This window comes from Hylobates moloch, unplaced genomic scaffold (assembly GCF_009828535.3).
Source record: "Hylobates moloch isolate HMO894 unplaced genomic scaffold, HMol_V3 SCAFFOLD_8, whole genome shotgun sequence".
Classification (NCBI taxonomy): domain Eukaryota; kingdom Metazoa; phylum Chordata; class Mammalia; order Primates; family Hylobatidae; genus Hylobates; species Hylobates moloch.
Genome location: NW_026652283.1, coordinates 52,534,864 through 52,555,785, shown reverse-complemented (window position 1 = coordinate 52,555,785; position 20,922 = coordinate 52,534,864). Strand labels below are relative to the sequence as shown.

Genomic DNA, 20,922 nt, shown 5'->3' with positions numbered 1-20,922 from the left:
ACTGCATAAAAATTAACTGTAGTATATAACATGACTGAAATAATTTTGTGGCCACCTCCTGTTGCTATGGAGGTGAACTCAAGTATTGTGAGTATCCACTTAAAATGCCGTGCAACATTAATCTTCAGTGAGCAGTACGTCTCTCCAGTGTATCGCATATCACAGTATAACATAGTTTCTCAGATGGGCGCAGTGGCTCACACCTGTAATTCCAGCACTTTAGGAGGCCGAGGTGGGTGGATCACTTGAGGTTAGGAGTTCGACACCAGCCTGGCCAACATGGTGAAACCCTGTCTCTACTAAAAATACAAAAAACTTAGCTGGGCGTGGTGGGCACATGCCTGTAATCCCAGCTACTCGGGAGGCTGAGGCAGGAGAATCGCTTGAACCTGGGAGATGGAGTTGCAGTAAGCCAAGATCATGCCACTGCACTCCAGCCTGGGAGACAGAGCGAGACTTGGTCTCAAAAAAAAAAAAAGTAATCTCTTACAACTCTTGCATATTTTTCCTGGTATTTAGTATAATATCATAAACCTAGAAAATACCATGAAACCCATACAAGGTGCCATTGGTGATGCTGGAAGTGTTCCCAAGAAGCAGAGAATGCTCATGACATTACAAGAAAAAATTGAATTGCTTGATATGTACTGTAGACTGAGGTCTACAGAGGTAGTTGCTTGTCGTTTCGAGATAAATGAACCCTTTTTCTTTTTTTTCTTTTTTTTTTTTTTGAGATGGTGTCTTGCTCTGGCCTGGCCAGATGAATGCATTTTGAGAGTCTGAGGCAGGAGGATTGCTTGAGCCCAGTAGATTGAGACCAGCCTGGGCAACAAAGTAAGACCCTGTTTCTACAAAAAAAATTTTTTTAAAAGGTAAATCCAGCGTAAGGACCAATTGTGTAAAAAAGAAAAAAAAGAAAATTCATGAAGTTGTCACTGTAGCTATGCCAACAGGCGCAAAAACCTTGCACTTTTTGCCAAATGCCTTTTTATGTGCATAATATGTAGCTTTTATGTGGGTACTATAAAAAGGCATACCTATTGACTCTAATATGATTTGAGAAAAAGCAAAGTCATTATATGGCAACTTAAAGCAAAAAGAAGGTGAAGGATCTAAAGCTGGAGTATTTAATGCCAACAAATGATGGTTTGCTGATTCTAGAAAGAGGTTTGGCTTAAAAAATGTCAAGATAGGCTGGGCGCAGTGATGCCCGTAATCCCAGCACTTTGGCAGTCCAAGGCGGGTGGATCATTTGAGGTCAAGAGTTTATGACCAGCCTGGCCAACATGGTGAAACCCCGTCTCTACAAAAAATACAAAAACTAGCCAGGTGGTAGTGGCCCATGCCTATAATCCCAGCTACTTGGGAGGCTGAGGCAGGAGAATCGCTTGAGCCTGGGAGGCGGAGGTTGCATGAGCCGAGATCCCGCCACTGCACTCCAGCCTGGGTGACAGAGTGAGACCCTGTCTCAAAAAAAAAAAAAAAAAAAAAAAAAAAAACAAGATACAGGAGAAGCAGCTTATGCTGACCAAGAGGCAGCAGATGAATTCTCAGACACCATTAAGAAAATCATTAAAGAGAAAGGATATCTGCCTGAACAGGTGTTTAATGCAGATTAAGGTACCCTACTCTGGGAAAAAAAAGCCACAAAGGACATTAATAATAAGGAAGACCAACCTGGGCAACATGGGAAACTCTGTCTCTACAAAAAATACAAAAATTAGCTGGGTGTGGTGGCACACACCTGTTGTTCCTGCTACTCAGGAGTCTGAGGTGGGAGGATTGCTTGAGCCTGGAAGATTGAGGCTGCAGTTAGCCATGACTGCACCACTGAACTGTAGCCTGGGCAACAGAATAAGACCCTATTTCAGTTTTTAAAAAGGAAAAAAAAAATAGGAAGAGAAGCAAGTACCAACATTGAAGGCAAAAAGAGACAGGCTAACTCTACTGTTTTGTGCAAAAAAACCCAGCACTTTGGGAGGTAGAGGTGGGACGATTACCAGAGCCCAGGAGTTTGAGTCAGGTTTGTCATCAGAACTGCCCTTGTCTATAAAGCTGTTAATCTCCAGCCTCGAAGAGCAAAGATAAACACCAGCTGCCAGGTGTTAGGTTGTGCAATAAGAAGGCTTAGACAACAAGAACTCTTTTTCTGGATTGGTTCCATCAATGCTTTGTCCCTGAAGTCAGGAAGTACCTTGCCAGTAAGAGACTGCCTTTTAAAGTTCTTTTGATATTGGACAGTACTCTGGCCACCCAGAGCCCCATGAGTTCAACACCAAAGGCAAATAAAAAAGTCTATTTGTGGCCAGGCCCAGTGGCTCATACCTGTAATCCCAGCACTTTGGGAGGCCGAGGTGGGGGGATCACCTGAGGTCAGGAGTTCCAGACCAGCCTGACCAACATGGAGAAACCCTGTCTCTACTAAAAATACAAAATTCGCCGAGCATGGTGGCGCATGCCTGTAATCCCAGCTACTCAGGAGGCTGAGGCAGGAGAATTGCTTCAACCTGGGAGGTGGAGGTTGCAGTGAGCCGAGATCACGCCATTGCATTCCAGCCTGGGCAACAAGAGTGAAACGCTGTCTCAAAAAAAAAAAAAAAAAAAAGTGGTCTATTTGCCTCTAAACGCAATATTTAAATCAGCTACTACATCAGGGGGTGATAAGGACCTTTAAGGCTCATTACACACAGTACTCTATAGAAAACAGATTGTCAAAGCTATGGAAGATAACTGGAATAGAGAGAACATCATGAAAGTTTAGGAGGATTATACCATTGAAGATGCTATTGTTGTTATAGAAATAGCTGTGAAGACCATCAAGCCTAAAACAATAAATTCCTGCTGGATAAAACTGTGTCCAGATGTATACAAGACTTCACAGGGTTTATGACAGATAATCAAAATCATGAAAGATTGTGGATATGGCAAAAAAAGGTGAGGGGTAAAGGGTTTTAAGATATGATCTTGGATAAATTCAAGAGCTAATAGACACCAAACCAGAGGAATGAACAGAAGATAACTTGATGGAGATGAGTGCCAGATGATGAGGAAAAACATGTAGAAGAGGCAGTGCCAGAAAACAGATCTGGCAGAAGGTTCTAATTATTTAGAGCTGCTTTTGACTTATTTTACAACACGGACCCTTCTAAGATATGTGCCCTGAAACTAAAGCAAAGAAAAAGGATTGGTATTGTATAGAAACATTTTTAGAGAAATGAAAAAGCAACAAAGTCAGACAGAAATTATAATATATTTCCATAAAGTTACACCAAGTGTGCCTGCCTGTTCTGCCTCCCCTTCTACCCTCTTCTGCCTCTGCCATCCTGAGACAGCAAAACCAACCCCTCCTCTTCCTCCTCCTCCTCCTCAGCCTACTCAGTGTGAAGACAAGGATGAAGACCTTTATGAGTATCCATTTCCACTTAATGAATACTAAATATATTTTTGCTTCTTTATGATTTTTTTCTTCTTTTTTTCCCCCCTGCTTCCTGGAAAGATTTTCTTAATAACATTTTCTTTTCTCTAGTTTACTTTATTGTAAGAATACAATATATAATATTACATTCAAAATATGTGTTAACTGAATATATTATTAGTAAGGCTTCCAGTCAACAGTAGGCTATTAGTAGTTAAGTTTTAGGGAGTCAAAAGTTATATGCTGATTTGTGTCAGGGGTCAGTGCCCCTCATCCTGGGGTTGTTCAAGGGTCAGCTGTACTAAGTGCTGCTGTGCATTAGGCATTAAATTATGCAAATCAACTCATTTAACTCTCACAACAACTTTTTGAGATTGGTGTTATTGTTATCTTAATTTTAGAGATGAAAAAAGTAAGGCACAGTTTTTTCTAAGTTTACTAAAATAACTTGCCCAAGAGCACACAGCTAGCAAGTGGCAGACCCAAGCACTCTGGCTTCAGAGCCTGTTCTTTAAACCTGTATACCATACTGCCTACTAGAGTCAAGTTGAATAGTCTATAAAGTCTCAAGTAGGTTTAGTTTATGCACAGACAATTCAGTGCATAAGGAGGAGGAAAAGGCAGGGCAGGGGAGGGAAAGCTAAGCACTGGTCTGTGTTTACTTTTATTTTTTTGAGACAGAGTTTCGCTCTTATTGCCCAGGCCGGAGTGCAATGGTGCGATCTAGGCTCACTGCAACCTCCACATCCCGGGTTCAAGCAATTCTCCTGCCTCAGCCTCCTCAGTAGTGGGATTACAGGCACATGCCACCCCACCCGGCTAATTTTTTAAAAAGTATTTTTAGTAGAGACAGGGTTTCACCATGTTGGCCAGGCTGGTCTCAAGCTCCTGACCTCAGGTGATCTGCCCTCCTCTGCCTCCCAAAGTGCTGGGATTACAGGCGTGAGCCACCATGCCAGGCCTGTGTTTACATTTATTTAACCCTCACAACAACGTACTAGATTGGTAAACCTGTGAAATAACTGTTGTTATTTTATAGAAGGGGAAATTGAAGTACAGCAAAGTTATATAATTTGCCAGTAGTTACAACACTAGTAAGTGGAGGAGCCAAGACTTGAATGTTTTTTACTATACTGTACAAGAGAGATACAAAGACCCCAGTATATGTGCATCTACAATATACACACATGCACAGGCACACTCACATTTCTGCACCTACCATCCTATAGTGCTTGCTGTTTATACAAGAGATCCAACAGTTTCATGGCTCTGGGTCTCAAACCTTCTGCAATAATAGAGTTGCCAGATTGAGCAAATAAAAATAAAAGATGGCCAGGCATGGTGGCTCATGCCTTTAACCCTAGCACTTTGGGAAGCCGAGGCGTGTGGATCACCTGGGGTCAGGAGTTTGAGACCAGCCTGGCCAACATACTGAAACCCTGTCTCTACTAAAAATACAAAAATTAGCCAGATACGGTCGCGCACACGCGTAGTCCCAGCTATTTGGGAGGCTGAGACAGGAGAATCGCTTGAACCCAGGAGGTGGAGGTTGCAGGGAGCTGAGATTGTACCACTGTAGTCCAGGCTAGGTGACAGAGCGAGACTCCGTCTCAAAAAATAATAATAATAAAGTAAAATAAAAGATGCAGGCCAGGCACCTTGGCTCACACACCTGTATTCCCAGTACTTTGGGAGGCAGAGGTGGCACAATTACTTGAGCCCAGGAGTTTGAGACCAGCCTTAGCAACATACACCTCATCTCTAAAAAAGAAAAAATAAATAATAATAAAAAATTAAAGATGCCCAGTTAAATTTGAAGTTTAGATAAGCACCAAATAATTTTAAATATATCTATGCAATATTTGGGACACACTTAAGCTTAAAAATGTTTTTGGTGTTTATCCGAAGTTCAAATGTAACTGGGCATCCTGTATTTTATCTGGCAACCCTACTAAGGAGAAAAATTCCTATTTGTCTTTCAAGTTCTAAGTCAAATGACTATTTCTACATAAAGTCTTCAGTGATTTCTCTGGGTAGTTTGTTTTTCCCTTCTGTTCTTTTATAACCTCACCTGCATCTATCCATTATAGTATTTATTACTCTGATTGTATTCGCCTGATCCTTCCCATTCAGACCTTTTATCTTTTGTGGGGAAAGCGTTTTATGTTCATCTCTGAATTCTCAACCTTGGAGATGTTGAATGATTGAAATGGTAATTGAATAAACATTTACTGAGAGCCAGTAGGTTTAACAGGAGGAATGAAGGAGAACCAGCATTTATCAATTGCTTTCTATATGCTAAATATAGTGCTGATTGCGTACACTATTTAATGCCCCTTAGGCCTTACTAGTAAAATGGACGGGCAGTCTTTGGCCGCAGGAAGATCACATTCTCCTGAGGCCTAAACATTTGGCATAAATAACTGATGCCATTATAGTCTCTGTATCTCCTTTCTGAGAAAGCTGAACCTGGGCCTAGTTGGCGTAGAACTCCTGTTTCCATAGAAACAGGAGGGTCTGTAAAAGTCAAGGGAGACAGGAAGAGCAGTTTGCACTTCCGGCTTACGTCGGAGACGCGTACAACGCGGAAGTTGACGCAGCGCGGTTGCCTACGGTCGCTCCCTGAGAGGATGCCGCTCGTGGTGTTTTGCGGGCTGCCGTACAGCGGCAAGAGCCAGCGTGCTGAAGAGTTGCGCGTGGCGCTGGCTGCCGAGGGCCGCGCGGTGTACGTGGTGGACGACGCAGCTGTCCTGGGCGCAGAGGACCCAAGCGTGTACGGCGATTCCGCCCGTGAGAAGGCATTACGTGGCGCTTTGCGAGCCTCCGTGGAACGGCGCCTGAGTCGCCACGACGTAGTCATCCTGGACTCGCTTAACTACATCAAAGGTTTCCGTTACGAGCTCTACTGCCTGGCACGGGCGGCGCGCACCCCGCTCTGCCTGGTCTACTGCGTACGGCCCGGCGGCCCGAGCGCGGGACCTCAGTTGGCGGGCGCGAACGAGAACTCCGGCCGGAACGTCAGTGTGAGTTGGCGGCCACGCCCTGAGGAGGGCGGGAGAGCCCAGGCGGCGGGCAGCAGCGTCCTCAGGGAGTTGCATACTGCGGACTCTGTAGTAAATGGAAGTTTCCAGGCCGACGTACCCAAGGAACTGGAGCGAGAAGAATCCGGGGCTGCGGAGTCTCCAGCTCTTGTGACTCCGGAATCAGAGAAATCTGCAAAGCATGAGTCCGGTGCCTTTTACTCTCCCGAACTCCTGGAGGCCCTAACGCTGCGCTTTGAGGCTCCCGATTCTCGGAATCGCTGGGACCGGCCTTTATTCACTTTGGTGGGCCCAGAAGAGCCGTTGCCCCTGGCGGGGATCCGCTCTGCTCTGTTCGAGAACCGGGCCCCACCACCCCATCAGTCTACGCAGTCCCAGCCCCTCGCCTCCGGCAGTTTTCTGCACCAGTTGGACCAGGTCACGAGTCAAGTATTGGCCGGACTGATGGAAGCGCAGAAGAGCGCTGTCCCCGGGGACTTGCTCACGCTTCCTGGTACCACAGAGCACTTGCGGTTTACCCGGCCCTTGACCATGGCAGAACTGAGTCGCCTTCGTCGCCAGTTTATTTCGTACACTAAAATGCATCCCAACAATGAGAACTTGCCGCAACTGGCCAACATGTTTCTTCAGTATTTGAGCCAGAGCCTGCACTAACCAGAGGAGGTAGAGGGGGAAGCCATGGCTTCTGATCTCCACTCCACTTTATTTCTCTGGGAAGAATAGGCTGCAGGTCTCCAGAGCATATCGATGCAGTACTGTACTAGAGCTGTTGTGACTGATTGAAACTTTCCTGCATACTCCTGTGCCAGGCCTTGGGTTTACAGCATAAGTTCAGACTAAAGAGAATGGAGAACTATTGTGGTGCAACCTGGCAAATCCCTCCAGTGGACAGAGCTGAGGTGGACAGGGATTACCTAGATTGGATCCTACTTGGGCTATCACAGAGCATTGACCATTGGCTTCCCTCATCTGAGGCGTGGGAGAGCAGACTGGACAGATGAGAATTGTTTTAAAACAATTGTGAACAGAAACTGAAGATGGCACAGTTCTATATATGCACCTGCCCTTTTTTCATACCACAAAAGTATTTTTTGAGTACTGTACTGACTTTTTGCTAGTCTCTGTTCTGGGACTGAGTTCACAGATAAATCCATTGGTTTGTATCCTTGGGAAACTTTGTTTTTGTGGAAGTAAGAAAGTTATCTACTAGATTATTTCCTCTAATAAAATCTTTTAAAATAGTCTACTGGAATCTCTTTCACTTAATCTTCCCTGTGTAACTTCATGTAACATTTTAGGTATACTTGTCATTGTTCTGCCTTTAAGTGAAGTAGTATTTTGATAGTTCTGAGAGAGTAGATGTTTTGATCTACTCTACAGTAATTATATTATGATAATTTCCGTAACTGTTTTGCTTCATTCTGCATTTCAAGGCAAATATCATTGTAAGCTTGTCTTTCATTCTTCATGGATTTCATTGAACAAATGGTAGGTACCTACTTTAACAGTGGCTGTGAATTTCAAAGACCAAATAGATACACTATTTTTGCTCTTGAGATATGTGGTGAGAAGCCGGGTGTGGTGGTTCATACTTGTAATCCTAGCACTTTGGGAGTCCAAAATCGAGTCAGGAGTTCGAGACCAGCCTGGCCAACGTAAAAACCCCGTCTCTATTAACAATACAAAAATTAGTTGGGCGCGATGGTGTGCCTGTAATCCCAGCTACTCTGGAGGCTGAGGCACGAGAATCGCTTGAACCTGGGAGGTGGAGGTTGCAGTGAGCTGTGATCACACCACTGCGCTCCAGCCTGGGCAACAGTGAAACTGGGTCTCGAAAAAGAAACAAAAAGATAATGTGGTGAGAAATACAAGTAAAAGAATTAGGCCGGGCGCGGTGGCTCATGCCTGTAACCCCAGCACTTCGGGAGGCCAAGGCAGGTGGATCACAAGGTCAGGTGTTCAAGACCAGCCTGACCAACATGGTGAAACCCCATCTCTACTAAAAATACAAAAATTAGCCGGGCATGGCAGCACGTGCCTGTAATCCCAGCTACTCAGGAGGCTGAGGCAGGAGAATTACTTGAACCCAGGAGGCAGAGGTTGCAGTGAGCCGAGATCGTGCCACTGCACTCCAGCCTAGGTGACAGAAGGAGACTCCATCTCAAAAAAAAAAAAAAAAAAAAAAAGATAGGTTGAAATGGGCTAGTGGTCAGAGGATGATGACAAAAGACAAAATGCTTTGGAAACCTGGTGAACAGGACTAACTAGCTGTTGTGAGGTGGTTTTGGAAAGGTTTTATAGAGGAGTTAACATTTGAACCATCACTGTAGAATAAAGTCAGTAAAGGGCCAAATGGTAAATGTTTTTAGGCTTTGTGGACCATCAAATGCTGTTGCTACTTATAGATGGTAAGTAAACAAATAAGCATTAATGTATTTTCATAAAACTACACTGAAATGTGAATTACAATTAATTTTAACATCACAAAGGAGTCTTTAGATTTGCTTTGCAAACATTGAAAAATGTAAAAATATACAACAAAATATTTGCATATCATGGGCCCTATGGAAGCAGACAGTGGGTTGGATTTGGCCTGCAGACCCTAGTCTGCCAACCCTGCTCTAGAAGGATAAATAGATGTTTGCCAGGGAGAAAAGAGAAAGCAAGACATTCTAAAACATGCGTGCTCTGAAACTATGGAGCTGTTAAAAGATGGGGTAGATGGGCTGCCTTGGTTGATGGTACATTCCTTGCTCATCAGGTAATCTATATCACCTTTTGTTTCTGATAAACAAGATTCATGTGTGAAATGGAAGTTTGGATGAGGCAAACTCAAATGGCTTTTTCCAACCTTCATTCAGTTGGTTATTGATTGAATTGGGTTTAACCATGGATTCTGGATTACCATTCTAAATTGAAGTAGACTGTAACTGTCAGAAGGAACATTGGTTTTGGAGTTGGACTTCTGAGTTAGCTAGTAAGTGGCGGAACCTAGGTTTTTGTTTTGGGTTTTTATTTTTATTTATTTATTTATTTTTGAGACAAGGTCTGGCTGTCTCTCAGGCTGGAGTGCAGTGCTGTGAGTAGCTGGGACTATAGGCACACACCCCATGACCAGCTAAGTTTTGTATTTTTTTGTAGAGACAGGTTTTCACCATGTTGCCCTGGCTGGTCTTGGACTTGTGAGCTCAAGTGATCCTCCAGCCTCAGCCTCCCAAAGTGCTGAGATTACAGGTGTGAGCCACTGTGCCCGGCCTAGAACCTAGATTTTATGGGGCCAAATATTTACTCTATTGAGCATCTCAGCTTTCTCATTTCTATTGTGAGACCATTAATAGTATCTACCCTAGGGTTATTTAGAGGATTTAAATGAGATAATGCATATACAGCACAATGTCATATAATAAACGTTCAGCACATTTTGGCTATTATGGTTACCTATATCCTACTACCCACCTAAACTTGCCCTGCTCATTTGGTTTACAAGCTTTTACAAATATTAGAGGCAGAAGTCCATCCAGATGTGAGGTAGGCCTAAGGTGAGGTGACTGAATGATTCATTTGACACTTATTAAATGAGTTAACTTATGTATATTTACAGTAGTGCCTGGCACATGGCAAATGGTATATAAGTGTTTGCTATCAATAATATATGTGTCAGACGTAAGGGATATAGAGGCAGCTAAGAGTTCCTTGTCTTAGGAATCTCCAAGTCCAGTGGAGGGAGATGTGTAAATAATAGGTACAGATCAATATGTTAAGTGCATGGTAGCTATTATACAGTGTATGTTGTTATGGTGACATGGGGTTGTGTGATGGAGAAAGCTAATGGCTACCTACTTACATGGGGTCTTCCTACTGGCATTTGAGCCAAGGCTTAAGAGCGTCCTCTAGCCAGTCTGGTTCAGGTGGATTGCATTGCTCATTGTGAACAGTTTCCTCCCTGGTTATGAAAATTATGTTGTAGAAAAATCATGAAATACAGATGTAGTGTAGGAAAACATCCACAGTCCCATCATCCACAGAAAGCTGCTATTACTATGTTTTGGTACATTTTCTTTTAGGCTCTTTTCTCTGTACATATTTTATAATTAAAGCCAGACTATAGATACATTTGTATCCTGGTTTTTTATATAAGCTACCAATGAAAAATTATTTTCAATGATTATATAACAATAATCATTTAGAAATACTGTAACATTTTGTTTGTTTTGAGACACAGTCTGTTCTGTTGGCCAGGCTGGAGTGTAGTGGTGCGATCTCGGCTCACTGCAACCTCTGCCTCCCAGGCTTAAGCAATTCTCATACTTCAGCCACCCCAGTAGCTGGGACTACAGGCACGTGCCACCACGCCCAGCTAATTTTTGTATTTTTAGTGGAGACAGGGTTTTGTTATGTTGGCCAGACTGGTCTTGAATCCGTGGCCTCAAGTGATCTGCCCACTTCAGCCTCCCAAAGTGCTGGGATTACAGACACAAGCCACCATGCCCAGCCCTCCCTAACTTTAAAGCCCAAATTTGCAGAATTTACAGAAGTATTAGAATTTAACAATAATTTTGTTACAGCAATTATCTATTATTATTGAACATTTAAGTTGTCTAAAGATTTTCCCAATTGAAATAATACTACAGAAATGTCTTCATATATTAATCTTTATCATTAAATTTCAAAAGTAGAATTACTAGATTATAATTTCTTTGTTTTGCTTTTAAGTGGACTGCCCCTGATGGTGATTATTCATAAATCCTGGTGTGGAGCTTGCAAAGGTAAGTGCAAATGCTCAATCTAAATTCAAAACGCAGATGTGTTGTTAAATATTAACATTTAACAAATATTGGCACTGACTCTGGCCCAGCACTACTGACTGTTAAGGAATACTAAAGAAATATATGACATAGATTTCCTGCCTTCATGAAATTTGCAGTTATATTTGGAGAGGATTTTAGGGAAGTTAAGGTGATTAAGATACAGTTATGTCACATATGGGATTAAGTGCTAAAATGTCACATGAACAATACATATTAGAGGAAGCTGAAATGTACAGACAGAGACATGAGAAGGAAGTAGGAACCAAATTAGAACCCAAGTTATCTGACTCTGTGGCATGTGTTCTTTCTGCTATACCACCTTGCCACTTCCCCAGCCAGGTTTTTTCTTTTATTTGGTATGCTGCACTTAAAATCCTAGACGGAAAAGGAGTGTAGAAAATAGTGGAAAAGGCCAGGCGCAGTGGCTTGTGCCTGTCAATCCCAGGTTTGGGAGGCTGGGCTGGGCAGATCACTTGAGGCCAGGAGTTGACCAGCTTGCCCAACATAATGAAACCCCACCTCTACTAAAAATGCAAAAAAAGTAGCTGGGTTTGGTGGCATGCGCCTGTAATCCCAGCTACTCAGGAGGCTGAGAATCGCTTGAGCCCGAGAGGCGGAGGTTGCAGTGAGCTGAGATCGTACCATTGTACTCCAGCCTGGGTGACAGAGTGAGACTCTGTCTCAAAAATAATAATAATAATAATTGGAATGTATGTGTGTATATAACATATATACACACATACATATATGTATACACACACATATACACGTGTGGCACACTGTCACTCTATTGTCTTTCACATCAATGGTTTTTGAAATGTAACTATAAAAAGCAAATAATGCTTTTCCCCCCTATTCGTATGCCATTATCCTTATTTTATAAATGAGGTAACAGCTTCAGAGAAATGAAGTAAGTCACTCAAGGTCACATAGCTGTGCAGGTTCAGAATCCAGGTAGCCTAATTCTTGTTTTTTAGAGTGTAAAAAAAAGTTTGTTATATGAATCAACTAAACAAATGCCTAAACTACCAAAGAGAAATAGTGATGCTATGTTTGTTAAGGTTTGGTTGTGACAATGATGTTTTTTCTTCTATTCCAAAATCTTTTTCCCCCCAGCTCTAAAGCCCAAATTTGCAGAATCTACGGAAATTTCAGAACTCTCCCATAATTTTGTTATGGTAAATCTTGAGGTAAGACTTTGAGAGTTTCTCCTTTCTGCTATGATTTTAAGACTTTTAAAGTTAGTATCATTCATGCATATTCATTACAGTTTCATTAGTGGTATAAAGTCAAATTTATGTATGTGTTTTTCTCTTGACCTCTGATACTAAGGCTTGCATCAGATATGTTAGAAAGCCATCTAACATCTATTTCTGGGAGGAACTAGGAGAGGAGAGATTGAATAAGATGACTAAATTTTTTTTTTTTTTTGAGATGGAGTCTGGCTCTGTTGCCCAGGCTGGAGTGCAGTGGTGCGATCCTGGCTCGCTGCAACCTCCTCCTCCCTGGTTAAATCAATTCTCCTGCCTCGGCCTCCCAAGTGGTTGGGACTACAGGCGTGTACCACCACACCAGGCTAATTTTTATATTTTTAATAGAGATGGGGTTTTGCCATGTTGGCCAGGCTGGTCTCAAACTCCTGACCTTTGGTGATCTACCCGCCTTAGCCTCCCAAAGTGCTAGGATTACAGATGTGAGCCACCGTGTTCGGCCAATTTTTGTATTTTTAGTAGATATGGGGGTCTCACAATGTTGACCAGGCTGGTCTCAAACTCCTGACCTTAAGTGATCTGCCTGCCTTGGCTTCCCAAAGTGCTGGGATTACAGGCGTGAGCCAGCATGCCCAGCCTTAAGATGACTAAATTTTAAGGTCCTTTTATCCTTAGTTTATGATTATGACATGTTTTATATCTTTGTAAAGCTAGACTAAAGGTATAATCATACGTGCAGACCACAACTTTCTGCAAAATGTGATTCAACTGAGCACCTAATCTGTGCTGGGCTTATATGTGCAACCTGCTTGTTTCCTTATGAAAATAGCTTCTACATACCTCATATAGGCTGCAGGTCTTGGAATCCTGAGTCATAGAATGTCAGATCTTAGAGTTGGAAGGGATTTTTAGGCTATTGGTACTATCCTCATTTTACAGAAAGAACCATCTTAGGCCTGAAGCAGGTATGTGATATGGTCAAGATCATAGAGCCTAATAAGTGATAAGAATAGGTACTGTCACCTAGCTGAGCTCTCTTTTAGGCCATACTTTTCACATATGAGGTACTCAGATGCTCTATGATGATACTGCTAGCCATACGTTTCTGTAAAAATAATGTTTACTTGGGCCAGGCGTGGTGGCTCACGCCTGTAATCTCAGCACTTTGGGAGGCTGAGGTGGGTAGATCACGAGGTCAGGAGTTCAAGACCAGCCTGGCCAATATGATGAAACCCTTTCTCTACTAAAAATATAAAAAATTAGCTAGGTGTGGTGGTGCGTGCCTGTAGTCCCAGCTACTAGGGAGGCTGAGGCAGGAAAATTGCTTGACCCAGGAGGCGGAGGTTGCAGTGAGCTGAGATCGCGCCACTGCACTCCAGCCTGGGTGGGAGAGTGAAACTCCATCTCAAAAAAAAAAGGAAAAAAAAAAGATAATGTTTACTTAAACATAGGTCTGGGACTCTTGTGAACACATTAACAGTTAACAGTGAGGCAGCTAAGGGATTGCTTATATAGCTAGTGGATAGCCTGAATGCTGATACACCTCACCGTAGCGAAGTATTTAACCCCTGAAATGGGAACCACATCATAAATTGTAAAAGTATTGATTGCCTTTGCACATGAATTCCTCACCACTTTCTGTGGTGAATTAGGATTCCTACTCAAAGGAAACAGTAAAAACGTCTTCATAGAGGATTCTCCAACTTTGGAAATTTCTTAAAAAGAAAACTGATTAGGCCGGGCGTGGTGGCTCATGCCTGTGATCCCAGCACTTTGGGAGGCTGAGGCAAGTGGATCACAAGGTCAGGAGATTGAGACCATCCTGGCTAACATGGTGAAACCCTGTCTCTACTAAAAATACAAAAAAATTAGCCGGGCATGGTGGCGGGCGCCTGTAGTCCCATCTACTCAGGCAGCTGAGGCAGAAGAATGGCCTGAACCCGGGAGGCGGAGCTTGCAGTGAGCCGAGATTGCACCACTGCACTCCAGCCTGGGTGACAGAGCGAGATTCCATCTCAAAAAAAAAAAAAAAGAAAACTGATTGTGTAGGTTTTTAATCTCCTGGGAGGACTATGAGTCCACAACTTTGACTAAAATGCCAGTCTTATTAATTCATGCACTAAAGAAATACTATGTGCAAGTCAATGATGTAGGTACTAGGAATATAGCAGTGAACAAAACAGACAAAATTTCCTTGTTGAAATAACATTCTAGTGTGGGAAGACAGAAAATAAGTATTTTAGAATATGTCAGATGGTGGTAAATGCTAGGGCTAAAAAAGAAAGGTGGAAGGGATGACTGTAGTTTTAAATAGATGGTTTGAAAATAAAGGGATATTTGAGCAAAGGTCTGAAACAGAAAAGGGAGTCAACTATGTGGATAATAATGGGGGAAGTGTGTCCAGCAGAGACTAAGAGCAAGTCCAAAAGCCTGTGTTAGGATTATCCCTGGCTTGTTTAATGACAGCAACAGCAAGAGGTCAGTGTAGCTGAAGAGGACTTAACAAGGGGTAGGACATTAAGTTAGAGAAGTGCCTAGGTGACAGATCATGTAGGGCCTTATAGGCCACTGCAAGGACTTGGGGTTTTGCCCTGACAAGTGGGGAAGCCACTGAATGGTTTTGAGGAGAGAGAGGACGTTATCTGACTTAAGGTTTACATTTAATCTTAATAGGATGAAGAGGAACCCAAAGATGAAGATTTCAGCCCTGATGGGGATTATATTCCACGAATCCTTTTTCTGGGTAAGGCACATGATCTTAACCTGGGAATCCATGATGTGGATGGAGAGAGAAATGAATCAAGGCACTGACTTCACCTAGTGAAACTATACCGGGATGACCACAAACAAATAAAAACCAGTTTCAAGAGAGAGTGGGGGAGTTCTGAATGCTAGAACTACAAGTCTGAAGGAAAACTTTTCCCATTAACTAACTGCTTTTGTGAGCAATGACAAAAGTTTGGCCGGGCACAGTGGCTCATGCCTGTAGTCTCAGCACTTTGGGAGGCCGAGGTGGGTGAATTGCTTGAGTCCAATTTGAGACCAGCACAGGCAACATGGCGAAAGCCTGTCTGTACAAAAAGTACAAAAATTAGCCGGGTGTGGTGGCATGCGCCTTTAGTCCCAGCTATTTAGGAGGCTGAGGCGGGAGGATCAATTGAGCCTGGGAGGTCAAGGCAGCAGTGAGCCATAATCACGCCACTGCCCTTGAGCCTGAATGACAGAAGGAAACTGAATGACCCTGTCTCAAAAAAAAAAAAAGAGTTTGATCGTTTATTCACTCAATAGCCATTTGCGCATCAGCCATATGTCAAGCACTGTATTAGACACTACAGAGACAGATATAAGCCTTCTCATATCTTATATAAGACAGATATAAGAATTCTCACCCTTGAACCTATAGTGCAGCTAAGGCAATGGAATAATATAACCAGACAAATGTCTTTCCACAAACAATTTTATAAGAGATATTTAATGACCATCTAATCTTTGTTCAGCATAAATTCTGCTAGGCTTTATGGGGGATAGAAGTCAAAATCATCAAGCAGAAAAGGAAGTAGAAATGTAGGAGGTATTATGGTGAGGTAATGGGCTGCAAATATGGGCAGATCTTATTTCCCAGAGAGCCTGATGTACCATGTAGTGTTTGAAGTACCTGTCTATTGTAATTACTGCAAAACCCTGTGTCATTTTGTCTATAACAGATCCCAGTGGCAAGGTGCATCCTGAAATCATCAATGAGAATGGAAACCCCAGCTACAAGTATTTTTACGTCAGTGCCGAGCAAGGTATAGTTATGCTGAAGGGAGGGAGGATTATTGCTAGATTAAACTAGGATGAACCGCATGCAAGGTCTGTGATAGGAAAGTAAATTCAGCATGTTAGCTGAGCATCTCCTGCATGTCTGTAGCTTTTGGCTAGATCCTGTGTAGGATATAGGAGGAATAAGTTAATAAGTAGCAGAGCCAGAATTTGAGTCCAGAACTTAGTTTTTTTCCTATTGAGCTAATACTGTTTTTCCTATGAAAATTCAGTGGAAGAGGAATAGCATTAGGTGAACAAGTCTAAGAGATGTTATAGATATTAAACTTAAATAGGCCGAGCGCAGTGGCTCATACCTGTAATCTCAGCACTTTGGGAGGCCGAGGCAGGCAGATCACTTGAGGTCAGGAGTTCAAGACCAGCCTGGCCAACATGGCGAAGCCCCATCTCTACTAAAAATACAAAAAATAGCTGAGAGGGCCGGGCACGGTGGCTCATGCCTGTAATCCCAGCACTTTGGGAGGCCGAGGTGGGAGGATCACAAGGTCAGGAGATCGAGACCATCCTGGCCAACATGGTGAAACCCCGTCTCTACTAAAAATACAAAAAATTAGCCGGCGTGGTGGCAGGTGCCTGTAGTCCCAGCTACTCGGGAGGCTGAGGCAGGAGAATGGCGTGAACCCGAGAGGCAGAGGTTGCAGTGAGCCAAGATCGTGCACCATTGCACTCTAGCCTGGGTGACAGAGTGAGACTCTGTCTCAAAAAAAAAAAAAAACAAAAACAAAAACAAAAAAAAAACAAAAAACCCCGAAACTTAAATGGACCTAGAAGGATAAAAATTTCATCTCTGGACAGATATGAGGAGGACATTTCAAGCTATGGAAGTGAAGTGGTGGTGGGGGGGGAATGTAACCCAACATAGAGTTTGTAAGGCTTGCTAGAAGAAATGACGACTGGATTAAGCCTTAGAGAATGAGACCTTGTCAGTAGCAGAATGGGAAAAGCATGTTCCAGGAGAGAGAAGAGCACCAGCACAAACAAGTGAAGGAAGTTTGCAATCGTCAGCCAGTCATGCTTTTTTGTTCTCTAATCTTTGAACACAGTCATTCTGGAGGCAGGGGTTGGAATTCATGCCATGTATTGTTGCTGTTTTCCTTCCTTTTCCCCTCATCTATGAAAGGGAGTTGTGTGCTAAGTTGCCATGTGTCCCTATTTGCCATGCTGCCAGGTTGTTGATCACTTTATGATTTGAGTCCTTGATACTCTTATTCTCAGACTAGCGACGGGGAAGAGATCTGTAGAAGCTATTACCTTCTTCCCCTGAGTAAGGAGAATGTCATGTTCCTTAACCAAATGCAGATCACTGGAGATTGGTATCAAAGGGAAATTTTCCACGTGGAGAAGGGCAGCTGGGCTTTAGGTCTCCAATTCTTGTATCTTGAGATTCACCTTCCCTTTAGAATTTCATCCAAGTTACCACTGCTGTCTCCACACTGACATAGTCCAGATGTGAACATGAGACCCTTCCCTGAATCCTCCATCTCTCAGCTGACATGAAACTGGAACATTCAAACCCAGCTTTACTAAAGGCATAGGCAAAACAAAACAGAAATAACAAACTATATTATCTGCCTCTTATGAGCTTATGGTTTGGCTTTGCAAGATTCATAGACTCTGGCTCAACCCAGCTTCTGGCCTGCCATTATATAGGGGTGCTTTGTAGAACCACCATTCAGGAGCCTATACTGAAATAGCTGTCCTCCTTGAGTCTAAATCCATAAGCAGGATGCCCCACGACAGACAAGAAGTTTCATCTCGAATCTACTTAAGGCCCTCCTTCCAGATTTCTCTCTTTCTCTCTCTCTCTTTTCTTTTTTTTGGCCTGAGAACTTGGCTTCATCCATGTATAGTTGATACTGGAAATGATGACCCCCTTCAGTAGAGACACCCCCGCCCCAGCACACACACCCCTCAGTGTAATCTGTAACCTCCACAGGAAGTAAAATAAGTGCAACGTTCATCCAAAAGATACAATGGGGACGGTAGGAAAGTGTTTCCTCTTCCCTAGGGGTGAAGTGAACATCTACAGTCTAGGACAGGGGATCAGCTCTAATCCTAGAGGGTAAGCCAAAATAACTGCTAAGATTTTGGTATGACTTCATAGTTGATAAAGCACTTTTATTATCCATTCTCCCGTTTAACTTTTATAATACTGTGTGAAGTGAATTATATTATTTCATTTTATAAATGAGGAAACAAATTCAAAGAGATAAATGACTTGCCAGGGCCAAAATCCAGAGCTAGATCTTGAGTCCAGATCTTGTACTTCTCTCATATTTCTTCTGAAACATTTAAGTGTACATTGGTTGTCAAATGTCAAACATTACTTACTTCATACTTTTTTCCTCCAATCTTTATTTCACAGTTGTTCAGGGGATGAAGGAAGCTCAGGAAAGGCTAACGGGTGATGCCTTCAGAAAGAAACATCTTCAAGATGAATTGTAACGTGAATATGCCCCTTCTTTCATCAGTTAGTGTTCTGGAAGGAAAGCAGCAGGGAAGGGAATATTGAGGAATCATCCAGAACAATTAAGCTGACCAGGAAACCTCATTCCTACCTACACTGGAAGGAGCGCTCTCACTGTGGAAGAGTTCTGCTAACAGAAGCTGGTCTGCATGTTTGTGGATCCAGCAGAGAGTGGCAGACTTTCAACCCCTTTCCTCTTCTCATGCTTGAGCTTCCCTGTTTGCACGCATGCGTGTGCAGGACTGGCTGTGTGCTTGGACTCGGCTCCAGGTGGAAGCATGCTTTCCCTTGTTACTGTTGGAGAAACTCAAACCTTCAAGCCCTAGGCGTAGCCATTTTGTCAAGTCATCAACTGTATTTTTGTACTGGCATTAACAAAAAAAGAGATAAAATATTGTTCCATTAAACTTTAATAAAACTTTAAAAGGAAATGTGCTGTGATGGCCTTTTTGTTATTGGAAAAGGAGGGAGGGATGGAGATCACTTCAGGAAGAAAACTAACCTAAAAGACCTAATCTAGGAGTCCTAAGCTAGGACTCCTGCTCCTTCGCCTCCCACATTCAAATGAGCACAATGGCTCATCTCTTTTACTTTTTAAATACCTGAATTAACTCTCTCCACACTATCACTGTTTTAGCATGGGGCAGGCTTTTTCTCTCCTCGACTATTTATTGCTATAGCCCCTTAACTTGCCTATTGGCTCTAATATTCCCTCCTCCTGCAGTCTATCCATATCACTCCCCTGTTTAAAACCTTTCCTGGCTGGGCACAGTGGCTCACTCCCGGCACTTTGGGAGGCCAAGGTGGGCAAATCATCTGAGGTAGGGAGTTTGAGACCAGCCTGGCCAACATGGCGAAACCCTGGCTCTACTAAAAATACAAAATTAGGCCTATACAGGCTATAGCCTGTAATCCCAGCACTTTGGGAGGCCGAGGCGGGCGGATCACAAGGTCAAGAGATCGAGACCATGGTGAAACCCCGTCTCTACTAAAAATACAAAAAATTAGCCGGGCTCGGTGGTGGGCGCCAGTAGTCCCAGCTACTCGGAGAGGCTGAGGCAGGAGAATGGCGTGAACCCGGGAGGCGGAGCTTGCAGTGAGCCGAGATTGCGCCACTGCACTCCAGCCTGGGTGACAGAGCGAGACTCCGTCTCAAAAAAAAAACAAAACAAAATTAGCCGGATGTGGTGGCACATGCCTGTAATCCCAGCTACTCAGGAGGTGAGTGAGTCATGATCCAGCCTGGGGGACAGAGCAAAATCCCATCTCAAAAAAAAAAAAAAAAAAAAAAAAAAAAAAAAAAAAAAAAAATCTTTAGGAAATATTTGAACCTCGGTCTGTGCCAAGTGCTTTTCTAAGTGCTTTATATATGTTATCCCATTTAGTTTCACTTTAGTACTCCTAACAGCCCTGTGATAAAGGTACTACTGTACTCCCAGAGTACAGAGGAAGAATTTGAAACATGAGGAAGCCAAGACACAGGATAAAGTCAAGATCTTTACCATGGCCTTTAAGAAGCTACCTACTTTTTCAACCTCATTTATTCCCATTTATGTCTTTGCATTATGTGTTGTTGTGATACCAGATTGCTTTGAGTTCTCCTGACAACATGCTGTTTTATGCTTTTCTATCTTCGTTCATCTTGTTTCCTCAGCCTAAAGTATGTTCTTTCTGTTCTTCCTTCATACCCGTTTTGAACCACTTCTTCCAGAGAGTCTTCCCTGATCTTTCTCATGAGGATAAAATATCCTTTTCCCAATACATCTATCATAGCCCTGGACACCTGGGGCTGTCATCAGGTGGCCATTCTCGAGGGCAGAAGCTAGTCCTCTGTCCTGTGTATCTAAAACTTTCAGGTGACTTGCCAAGGTCTGTGTTAGGTTCCTTTCATCCATTCTCTAAACACCATCAGTGGTCCTGTGGGATAGGTATTAGTAACCTCATTTTAGGGGGAACTTTAGAAAAGGCAAAGACTAGCCAGGTTCTTTTGTTGTTGTTGTTGTTGTTGTTGTTGTTTGAGACAGATTTTCGCTCTTGTTGCCCAGGCTGGAGGGCAATGGCGAGGTCTTGGCTCACCGCAACCTTGAACGCCTCCCAGGTTCAAGCGATTCTCCTGCCTCTGCCTCCCAAGTAGCAGGGATTACAGGTGCCCATCACC

General features: G+C 43.1%; 2 protein-coding genes across 3 annotated transcripts in view; both read left to right on the top strand.

Moving 5' to 3' along the window:
* Positions 1-19,184, top strand: part of TXNDC12 (thioredoxin domain containing 12) — a 36,316-nt gene extending 17,132 nt beyond the window's left edge. The window contains exons 3-7 of one of the 2 annotated variants that reach the window (XM_058441864.1): positions 11,170-11,222; positions 12,381-12,454; positions 15,149-15,218; positions 16,180-16,263; positions 18,663-19,184. In XM_058441864.1, the coding sequence (XP_058297847.1) occupies positions 11,170-11,222; positions 12,381-12,454; positions 15,149-15,218; positions 16,180-16,263; positions 18,663-18,742 (361 nt within the window). In that variant the 3' untranslated portion in view covers positions 18,743-19,184. The remainder of the gene's footprint in view (positions 1-11,169; positions 11,223-12,380; positions 12,455-15,148; positions 15,219-16,179; positions 16,264-18,662) is intronic. The other variant, XM_032160841.2, reaches the window with a different exon arrangement.
* Positions 5,592-8,578, top strand: KTI12 (KTI12 chromatin associated homolog). The gene has a single exon (XM_032160837.2). It carries the CDS (start codon positions 6,046-6,048, stop codon positions 7,108-7,110), a length of 1,065 nt encoding a protein of 354 aa, XP_032016728.1. The 5' UTR covers positions 5,592-6,045; the 3' UTR covers positions 7,111-8,578.
* Positions 19,185-20,922: the final 1,738 nt, after the last annotated feature.